Source organism: Nuphar pumila, chromosome 2 (genome assembly GCF_984573655.1).
Source record: "Nuphar pumila chromosome 2, dmNupPumi1.hap1.1, whole genome shotgun sequence".
NCBI classification, from domain to species: Eukaryota; Viridiplantae; Streptophyta; class Magnoliopsida; order Nymphaeales; family Nymphaeaceae; genus Nuphar; species Nuphar pumila.
The window spans coordinates 101102463-101113394 of NC_143250.1; the positions used below are offsets into that span (position 1 = coordinate 101102463).

Sequence of the window (10932 nt, forward strand, 5' to 3'; positions counted from 1 at the left end):
TGGTAATAAATAAGAAGACCCAATTACAATTCGGGTCAGACCTGAAGGGTCCGATTAATATATGGATCTGGGTATGATTTGTGAAATTTTATACCAGACCCGGGTGTGACCCGAGTTTCAATTAAGATCCGCAATTTTTCAATCTAAAAATGAAAAAAATGTCATTTTTTTTTGGGAATGGTCCGGGTCTGGTTCATGTAATTCTTATAAGATTCAGGTATGGTTTCTCTTAAAGTGGGTCTGATTAGACTTGGGTTCGGACTGGTTACAACCATCTCAAATCAGGTTGGATCTGGTTCCACCTGGGTTGGAACCAAACCCGACCAGTTTGGTGGGGCCTTGGCTGCTAGACAGGCAGACATGCATGGTTCGATTCTCATGGGCATTGCCTCTCTGCACAAGCCAACATGTAGCATAGGCCTTGGGAGCGGCGGTCTTAGCTTCGAAGTTTTATGCTGCCGGCACGACGACCGTAGGTATGGCAGGCTGAGCCAGGGCAACCAGGTCTTCATGCTGGGCATGGTTCCTTCGGGTTATAAAATCCAAAAAAAATGTGGGCAACGTAACCAGCAATCTTTTGTATGGCAGAGATGCTTATGATCAGTGAGTGCACTCACATTGGCAATGTATTTTTTGAAAAAAATCAGAGAATTTTCCCGGAATCAGATCGAATTGGTATATTTGAAAAATTATGTGTTTAAAAACTTGAAAATTTATAAAAATAACAAAACTGAGCTGTCATGTTTAAAGCTTTTTTCATCATGACCGCTAAAATATGGGTTTAATTTTTGGTATCTTGCACATCGTATCATTCTATTAGCCATACGGCACCCAAAACTGAGTTTAGCCATGCATGCATGTGCCCCAGCAGATGTACACATGCAACAGTTTGGCAAATTTTATGTATATATAAATGGGAAATAACTTGTAAGAACAGCATAAGACCAAAGTTTTAACAAGAATGTTTCTTGGGCTTGACACCAAATAAGTGTCATAAAGTGATTTTGGCATATGGAATTAGCTTAGCCACGTTAGCACACAAGACTGTAAACACTTCGGGTGGGCAATGGGTCGCGGGCTTGGCCCGACTTTTTGAATCCTAAAGGGGGCAACGAGGCCTAGGAGCTGCCCAATCTCTCTCTCTCTCTCTCTCTCTCTCTCTCTCTCTCTCTATATATATATATATATATATATATATATATATATATATATATATATATATTGCTGCGCAATCACTAAGAGCGCAATGCCAGCAAGATGACGTTGAGAGTCTATCATGCGGTGTGATGGACGCTCAACATCAATTTTCACAAAAAAACCTTTACTGACGCATTAAAAATGTGTGCAAGTAAAGGTCCAGGATAGTAGGATCGGGGTGTGCACTGAATGACTCAAGGAGAAGGAGGATTTAGGAAAGAGATTAATGGCTTGCATCAGGGAGATCATTGAACCTTTTTTAGATAGTTCTGTAGAGGCAGGGGGCTGAAGAATTTAACCTCCCATGGGTAACCGTTATCCAGCCTAACTGTCTCATTAGATGCTCAATGACCCATCAGGTGGTCATTGAATTCTATGTGAGACTCATTTGATTACACTGGATTCATATAAGGATCCAACATGCTACAGGTTTCAAACCTTATACTTTTAGTGCGCTAATAAAGGTCTTTTTGCGGAAATTGACATTGAGCATCTATCGTGCCCGTGATTGGCCCGCCAATAGTTGAACACCTAAGGGTTGCACAGCTACCACTTTTTCTGTGTATGGACAGGACAGGACAGTGTGCCCTGTCCTCTTCATGGACATCCCGATGCATCCTGTCTACATGTGTTGGTGATTGAAACACACCCTTAAACCCCTTCCCGAACCTGTCCTATTTGCTACTTGGGCCAGTTTGGCCCATAGTTAGCAAAACGACCATTTATACAGCTTTTTTTTTCTAAAAAAACCTGAAAATGTGAGAAAACGAGGAGAGCGGCGTCTCTTTCAAAACTTCAGCTAAAAAATGCGTCCTCTTTGGCTGACCGTTTGAAACACATTTTCTTAAATTTTTTTTTTTTGGATTCCAAGGGAAAACCAACCCATCACATTGGAAAGCTAGGCCATGAATCCTGCAAAATTACCCATCCCATTGGAAACAATTATTTCTTCTTATTCCTGGTTAACTCCTGTAAACTTTAAGGGGAAAAGACGGTAATTTGTAAATTACCTAGAATCTTGATGGGTAACTCGGAAAAGAGACTCTCACATGTCTTTGTTCTAAGGTGTTGCAATGACATGTCTCTACAAGGAACTCCAGAGTTGTTCTCTGTGAACGGAGAAACAGGAAGCAAATGTTCCCCGTTCTCATCATTTTGTGCTCCACGCCAACAACCACCCAACCATTCTAAGCAGCTGCACAATGGAAACAGTTAAAAAACAAGAAGTCCCTCAGTTTTAGCTTATGCAGAAACATGAGAGAGAGAGAGAGAGAGAAAGAGTTGCGGTGAGGGGGGCACCAAAAGAGGTCGGGTCTGGTGATGCCCGCCCTGACTTGATCATTCAATGGGTGGGCAGTTGGGTTAGGTTGGGCACTGGGTCAGGGTGGACACGTTCCCACACTGGCCCCAATGTGGTTCCGCCACTGTGTCCCCTTCAAGCAGTTAGTCTTGTGTACTTTCTCTGGATTGGTGACATCGGTTATTGAAATGAAATGTGTGGTATGCCCGCGTGGCCAGTAGGGTAGTTGTGAGGATGCTGAGATGAAGGCACCTGATCAAGCACCACTGGTACAGGGGTGTGTCCATAGCTTTCATTGGTAGGCCACGTAAGGTAAGGTGGCTGTGGGTTCCCAATCATAAAAAAAAAAAAAAAAAATCTCTCTCTCTCTCTCTCTCTCTCATTAGCACCCACTCTACATTTCCCTCCCTCCCTCTCTTTATATCCCCCTACGCCAACTTTACAAGGCCCCTCTATCTATTTGCACGGTCTTTGGTTCCTCATATTTATTTGTTAACACAATTCATTGACGATCATTTGCCAGTTCACATATTGGCTTTTGTGTTTTATAGGTCATGGTATGCTTGTTTTGTTCCTGAGTACTTATTTTTTTATTTTATTTTAGGCACATGGCATGAGTGTGAAGTTGATATACCTGGTTAAATGGCAACTGTTATACCTAGTTAAATGGTAACTCTTGTACTGTTTGAAAAAATTACGCAACACTCGCCTTTTAAAAAAAATACAAATGTCCCAACAAATTTATAATTACATACCAAAAGCACATGACCAAAATGTCATTTAAAAAAAGATCATAAAGAATCAAAATCTTGGCTTCCAATACCCCTGCTGCTTTTATATACTGTATGAGTATGATATATCTACCAAGCAAATATGCTTGAAATTTAACAAAAAGATCACTAATGAAGTATTCTACACTTCCCCTTTTCACTGTCCTTGGGCTGACGTTGCAGGTTCAAAACCCAATGGTACAGTTGTGTTTAACAGGTATGGGTCTGCCTAAACCCAGTTTGCATTTAAAAAAAAAAAACCAATATTGTGCAAGTTTCGATCACCTTTTTTACATTGTTGTCTTTCTTCGTCCAACTATCTCATAATTAGGGATGGCAGTGGATCGTGGTGGGTTGAAATTGGAGTCAAGTTCCAGAGGCACTGGGTCTGGCTAGAGCGCACTCTTGATAGCCCTAACTGATGGAAATGAGGGTGCAGCAGATTTTTTTTTTTTCAAAAGCAATGGACAGCACAATCTGCAAGCTGTGTCAATAAATCCTAACATAAATTTTTGATGCCGTTGTGCCTTTGTTTTTTTCAATTAGATATGTTAAAGGAGGTTTTACAGGAACTATGATTTCCCATATCAAGGGAATTCTTTAGCTTTCAATGCAAGGAAATAACCATGACTTAAGAATCATACATCTTGAGTAAGCACAATTTCCAAGAGCAACATGTTTGGTTCTGCAGTTCTTCCTACCCTTTTGGGAAGCAATAGGCTTCTTGCTTCAGGAAAATGTTCCCACTTTGTGGGAGTGCTTTGTATTCATGGCTTGAAGTGCATGGATTGGTGCCAAGAAATGATGCTTAGTAGTTAAAAACAAGGAATTTCTGTCACAAGAATGACAAACTAATTCTTGAAGCAGCATGACATCATAATGCAGGAATGGAACCTTTTATATTATCTTTGACAGAAAAAAAAAAGAGCCAAATGTGTTTGGACTTTGGCTTCATTTTGTACTATATGCTCGATGAACTGTGTAAAGTAGGTAATAATATCATGAGATGATAATACAACTGTTTGGCCTTAGGAACATCAAGTGTCAATGAAATTCCTAAACTTGATGTGAATTTTTGAGAATCCCTGTGTAACTGAAGTCGTGAAAGCCCAAGTCAAGAATCATGGTAAGAAATAGCTGATGAGGTTAGTTGTTGAGATTGAGATACAAGTAATTCAGAACATTCTTTAGTAGCCATGGATGAAACATAAACATCAGGGTTTGCTAAGATTGTTAAAGTGGGAACTTACTGAAGGTGTACTTTTGACTTTGTTGAACACACCTCAGGTGTAAAGAGTACATTGAAACTCTTTCTGGTGTGGAGAGACCTTCATATACATATCATGAGGATGCAAATGACATGGTGTATGACTAGTATAATTAAATGTCACTGGATTTTGTACCAGACAGGCTACGACTTGTTCATCCATTTGACAAACAAACATAACACTTTTGTTCACATTTCCTTTGGAGGGTACAAGCAATACTGAAGCTAATAATTGTCTCCTAGACCTATTCAAACAACCAGTCATTTCAATATCATTTTGTAAGCATATTGTTGAGTACAGACTTCAGACAAGACAAAGACCTAGCACATTCTAGTATTACAAAACAGTTTTCAAACACCAAGAACCAAATGTTCTATCAACAAATCAAATAATTATTAGCAGCGCCCAGTACTATCAGTGTAAAATAGCTTAAATGATGATCTACAATGCTAACTAAACAAAGGGACCATTTCACCAAACATCAAGAATTAATAGCTCTAAGAAGAATAGGACATAATAGATGGATCCACTCAAAACCAGCTATGCATTAACTAGCAATCATAAATCTGCCTGATTAAAAATGTTTTCTGAAACATTGTCAGTAAGGAACTACAATCTATGCAGCACTACCCATCCTTTGTTATAGGAAAAAACACAATACACGTACAAAAGACTGACCTACATCATCAATCCAACTGCATCACAAGCATTTTGACAATCATATTAGATTACAGGAGAAAAGAAGAGCATATGGAGACCTCTAAACTTTCTTTTCAATGAGGAGAGCCAGCACAAATTCATTCAAGTATGAACAAGGCACTAAGCTCCTGCCTCCGAAAATTCGGATTGCTTTCTCATTTCTTCATCTGCTCTCCTCAAGAACTGATCCCAACCACTTCCAGCACTCATGTCAATGTAATCGTAAGGAACTGCAGTTTTCAATCCGGGGCGAACTCCGCACTTACTCTCGACAATCCTGAACTCAACCATATCATCAGAATCAGTTGCCAATGCCACAGAACTTCCTTCCAATTCTTCCCAAGTAAACAAAAGTGGCAGTGTGAATGCTCCCCAAGGATTAAAATCCAAAACCTTCACTTGCCCATCTCTAGTCACATAAACATCAAACACATAGTCGTCGGACCTGAACTTCCCCATCAAATTATCTCGAAAAAAAACGCAAATTCTCGACCCAATTTGTGCTTTCTGCTCCAGTAGAGCCGGGTAGAACATTGTCACCTCCCGTTGCGAGATCCCCATGAGCGAATCGCCGCGAACGAAGCACCTAAACTCCATCTCCGGCCTCATACCCTGGTACCATTTTCGCAAGGCGAGATAGAATTGGGGAGGCCTATCATCCAATTTATCCTCACAGGAATCAAAGGCATGGCAGAGGTCGTGAACCAGACTATCTGAAGACTTCAAGAGAAGAACTATCTCACTGAAGGAGGTGCATCTGAGAGTACCATTCGGGCTAATCCATGCGGCATCCTTTGGGGCGCTCCAATTGAGCTTGGGAAACACAGAACCACCAAGTTGTTCGATCGATTCCTTCACCTTCAATTCAAGTACCGGGAAGGATGGTGGCAAAAAATATTCCTCTTCTTCCAATTGGGGATCTTCTTCTTCTTTGTCCCAAGGGTGGTAGTCTTCGGCTTGGAGATCAGGGAATTGGGGGCAGATTCTGTTGGGGAGAGCATCCTCCCCAGAGACAGAAGTGGGGAGGAGGAGGGGACCCGAATCTTGGAGGAGGTAGCGAACGAAGGGCTCAGGGAGTTGGTGGATGATGGTCTTGATGGAGATGGATTTGAAGCTGGGGTACCACTCTTGTATTTGGCAACGACTCACCTCCTCCACCTTCATTTCTTACCCAAGACCTAATGCTCCTGCAAGCAAAGAACTAAGCAGAAGAAAAATAACAAGAATAGAACCTTACTGAACATATATATATATATAATCACTAGAATATGAGAAGTGAAAATGAGAACTAATGTGTGAACTGCTATTTTCATGGATTTTTTTTTCTTTTCTCTTGAATCTGGATGTGATCTACATGATTGGATTTATAAGAACCCACTCTTGAATCATCCCATTTTGATGCATAAACGTGACTTTTTTAAGGTTTTAAAATCAATGGCTCATAATCTTCATAAATATTCAAGCATTCAAAAATTTTATTTTTTCATAGAAAATACATGATCCAATGGTTGATTCCTAGCAAATTCACCATGCCAAGCACATCCACATAGTTGGATTTGCAAAAAAAAATGTTGGAAATGCCCACATTTCTAGTTCTCATATTCTGGTTCTTTTATATATATATATATATATATATATATATATATATATATATATATATATATATATATATATATATATATATATAGAGAGAGAGAGAGAGAGAGAGAGAGAGAGAGAGAGAGAGAGAGACAGACAGACAGACAGAGAGAGAGAGAGAGAAGTTGGTAGCAGCCCAGAGCCTAACAAAATTCAGATTCAGGTTCTTAGATAAAATCCTCAAAAAAAATACAAAAAGCAAAATTTAAGTTTTTAAAACAAGTCTAGAGAAGAAAATTAAGAACAAACCAAGGAAGTCTTAGTCAAATAGACTTTTAATCTAAGAAGCAGGCATGCTGGTCTGATGGTGTCGAATGATCTCTTAGTCGCAGGGTAGGCAGGTGAGGTGTCTTAGCAAGCAAGCAAGTGGGCATTGCAGACCAGGTGAATGGGATGTGAGGGGCATTCTAGATTTTGAGTGCTGACGGGTGGATGGGGCATAGCAGCGGTAAGAACCACACAAACCAAAAAAACAAAATAAATGCATATACAATCTGAGATAAAAACCCTAACACAATCTAAGATAAAAAAAACCTAAAACCCCTCAAATAAAACCCAACCAGAATGCAAACATGTCATATTTTGTAAAAACCCTAAAACCCATCAAAGAAATCCCAGTCGATGGGTAAACCTTTGGAGGGGGGAGCGTGCAGCAACCTCCGGCAAACAGGATCGATCGAGTACGGGAGCGTGAAGCAACTCCTGATCTGGAGGTTGGGCCAGGCTTCTCACCAGAGGATCCAAGGAGAGGAAGAGCCATGTACGGGAGGGTGGAACAAATCTTGAATAGAAACATATTATCGGATCGAAAAAAGAACAGAAACAGAAAATCAATGCCCGATCTCCCACAAACAACTCAAACCCAAGAAAGATATTCAAGAAATCGATAGAGCAAGATGCATAAACCCAAAATCGACAGAGAAAGGGGAAAGGGCATACCCGGTGACGTCTCTCAGATAGTTGCAGGAAAGTCTCTCCGACAGAGAGAGAGAGTGAGGAGGAGATCGTAGCAGGAGAGCGAGGGAGAGGGAGATCGTTGCAGGGACGTGAATCCTTCGTCGGTGCAGAGAAGGATAGTCGAGCGACGGTCCAGCGTCCTCCAACAGCAGGGAAGGAGAGGGCGAGAGAAGAGCGAAATGGGGGTGCGAAGGTCACGGGTGGGAAAAAAGAGCTATTAAATACCTTTCTTTATCTCCGTTGGATCTAAATCAGATCCAACGGCCAAAAAAAGTTTTTGAGCATAACTAGAAATATGGGCATCTCCAATACTTTTTTTGGCAAATCCAAGTGAATTTGATAGGCACGGTGAATTTGCTAAAAATCAACCATAGGATAGTGGATAAAAAAAACTTATGATTTTTTAATACTTGAATATTTATGAAGATTATGAGTTGTTGATTTTAAAGCCTTAAAAAAAAATCTTGTTTAAGCATCAAATTGAATGATTCAATAGTGGGTTCTTATAAAACCAAACATGATTCAAGTGAAAAAATAAATAAAAATAATCCATAAAACAATGGTTCTCATATTCTATTCTAGTGACTCCTTTTCTCTCTCTATAGAATAATGGGCTGATTCTACTTTTTTTTTTTTTTTATAACAAACTTAAGGTTTGGCAGACTCTTGCTACTAGTATAAGTTAACTTTACATTTACAAAAATTCATGGGTACATTAAAGGGTGCCAATCAAATCAAGGTATTCATCTTTTCAAGATTGAGAGCGACCCCCATGCTACATAAAGATAATCTTAACATGTTAAAGTATTGAAAATAAATTATATTGTAATACATGAAAATATGACATTTCATAAAAAGGTATGATTCATTTTTATAATACAGGATATCATGTAAACTCATATAAATAATTAAGTCAAGATAATAATATAAACCTCGATTTAGTACCCTTTTAGGGTCAATGGGTCAAGTAAAAGAATGTTAAACATTATAGGTTTGGATCCAACCCATAGTGTAATCCGATTTGACACTATGAGGAAGATTATGAGACTGCTAGTGAGCTCTTAATGAGAGTGAGTGGAGTGGAAGTTACATGAATATGGAGAGTAACCATCCCTTATCTTTCATTATAAAAGGGAAAGCTAGGCTGTATGATGAGAGAGCCAGAAACTTAACCTATTGCCCATATACTCTTAATTTTTATTTGGGTTCATGGTCCTGCTCACCATCGGCTTGAAGGCATGGGCTCATCGTAGGTGTCGATAGGCTGAGGAGAACGCTGAGCACCTACACGTATGCTAATTCGGTTTGATTTTGCAAATAGGCCAACATGGTGATGAAGGTAATGTTGCAACTTATCTTTTCTTTTTTTGTTTTGCACCTTTCTACTTAACCATCTTTTCAACTCCTCCTAGATACATGTCCCCATTCTACCAAAGAGCACTGCAACAAATTGTCATATCGATTTAGCATATTTGTGTCTGAGGAATAAGTTATTTATTAGGGTTTGTTCTTCTTGACATTTGCATCGCTGGTTGACAATCTTTTAGGCCAGCCATGGTAATTGTGCATTGCAAGGTTTTGAATCATTTATTTGAAACATGGTTTTCTTTGCTTTTTTTATTATGATTCAGCTTTTTGAATGATTTGTGCCCATACATATTATAATTTAGCTTTTTGAATTACTTCTACGCAAATGATTTTGACAAGCATTTAAATGCATATGACTAGTACAAGCTGTCTGAGCTAATATCATACAACTATTTTTTTATGAGTGATTTGTTTCCAAAATGTTTGAAAATTTAGAAGAATCCAGACACTATTTTGGCATGATATCGAAAAACTGAACAATATCAAGTTATTACGGCAATGAAGAAACATGGATCATTCTTCATTTCCTTTTGTAGTCGAATTATAGCTATAGTGCGACATACGTAGTATGACTCACGTATTACGGCAAGATTTTCTCACTCCAGTGAGTGTATGCATACAACATTAATTTTTTGTCATACAGATCTTTACTAGTTCAGTTCCGCCCCGAGAAACTAACTTGAGTCCTTTAGGATGCACATTCCCATACAATGTCTATCCAAGTCCTCATATCTGGTCAACCAGGTTACCCTTGACATTTAAATAGCATGGTCGGTCTCTCCATATAGTTAAATATACACGAGACCTCATCCTAACCCAGTTAGGGCGATGTATCCTATATACGTATATATGAAGAATATCATAACTCATTGTACTCCCACTCTTTTGAGTTACTATCACATGATATCTCCAAAATCCGATATGCTTCTTAATTCAACAATCCTAGATTTTGTTACATCTCATCTCAGCCCGCCTACAAGCAGCGTTTGAGGCGATAAATCTGTGTGAGAAAATTTATCTCAAACCTGGTAGCATACTCATATAGATGTGCAATATGCTATACAATGATTATAGAAAGAAATATGAATAACATTAGCATATCAAATCTTACAAATACCCATAAATTTTACATGTTTAACATAAGAATCCCTATTAATCGACTTAGTAAAGGGATTTGCCACCATATTTTGGGTATTAACATATGCCAAGGCAACCTTGCCTTTAGATACAATGTTGCGCATATACTTGCATCTCGTGTCTATATGTTTGGTTCTATTCTGAAACTTGGGATCCTTAGCAAACGCAATTGTCGCTTGATTATCGCAGAATAAAGTCACTGGCAATTTTGCTTCAGAAGTGAGTCTCAAATGTTTGATGAATCTTCTTAACCAAACACATTCTTGCACTACGAACGAGCTTACAACAAATTCAGTTTTCATTGTGGACAAGTCTACACACGTTTGCTTCTTGCTACACCAAGATATAACACCATTATTCATCAAGAACACATAGCCAGACGTAGACTTACGCTCATCAGGGTCCCCACCCCAATCTGCATTCGTATAGCCTACCACATTCATGTTACCACCATAGTAACAAAAAACTGAATTCGATGTGCCTTTAAGATATCTCATAATCCTCTTGACAGCCTTCCAATGGGCTTATCCTGGATTAGCTTGATATCTACTCACCAACCCTACTGCATAACATATGTCAGGTCGGGTGTACATCATAA

At 39.1% G+C, this 10932-nt stretch overlaps 1 protein-coding gene across 5 annotated transcripts; it reads right to left on the reverse strand.

Moving 5' to 3' along the window:
- Positions 1 to 5060: 5060 nt before the first annotated feature.
- Positions 5061 to 8003, reverse strand: LOC149846406 (uncharacterized). 5 transcript variants are annotated; one of them, XM_089997980.1, is made up of 3 exons: positions 7812 to 8003; positions 7504 to 7653; positions 5061 to 6412 (listed from the first exon to the last, which is right to left on the reverse strand). In XM_089997980.1, exon 3 carries the CDS (start codon positions 6396 to 6398, stop codon positions 5355 to 5357), a length of 1044 nt encoding a protein of 347 aa, XP_089854106.1. In that variant the 5' UTR covers positions 6399 to 6412; positions 7504 to 7653; positions 7812 to 8003; the 3' UTR covers positions 5061 to 5354. The 5 variants fall into 5 exon arrangements, 4 of the variants coding, with proteins under 4 accessions (XP_089854106.1, XP_089854105.1, XP_089854107.1 ...); XM_089997979.1 differs by having other exon boundaries at positions 5061 to 6421; XR_016430522.1 differs by lacking the exon at positions 5061 to 6412 and adding an exon at positions 7122 to 7279.
- Between the last annotated feature and the right edge of the window lie 2929 nt (positions 8004 to 10932).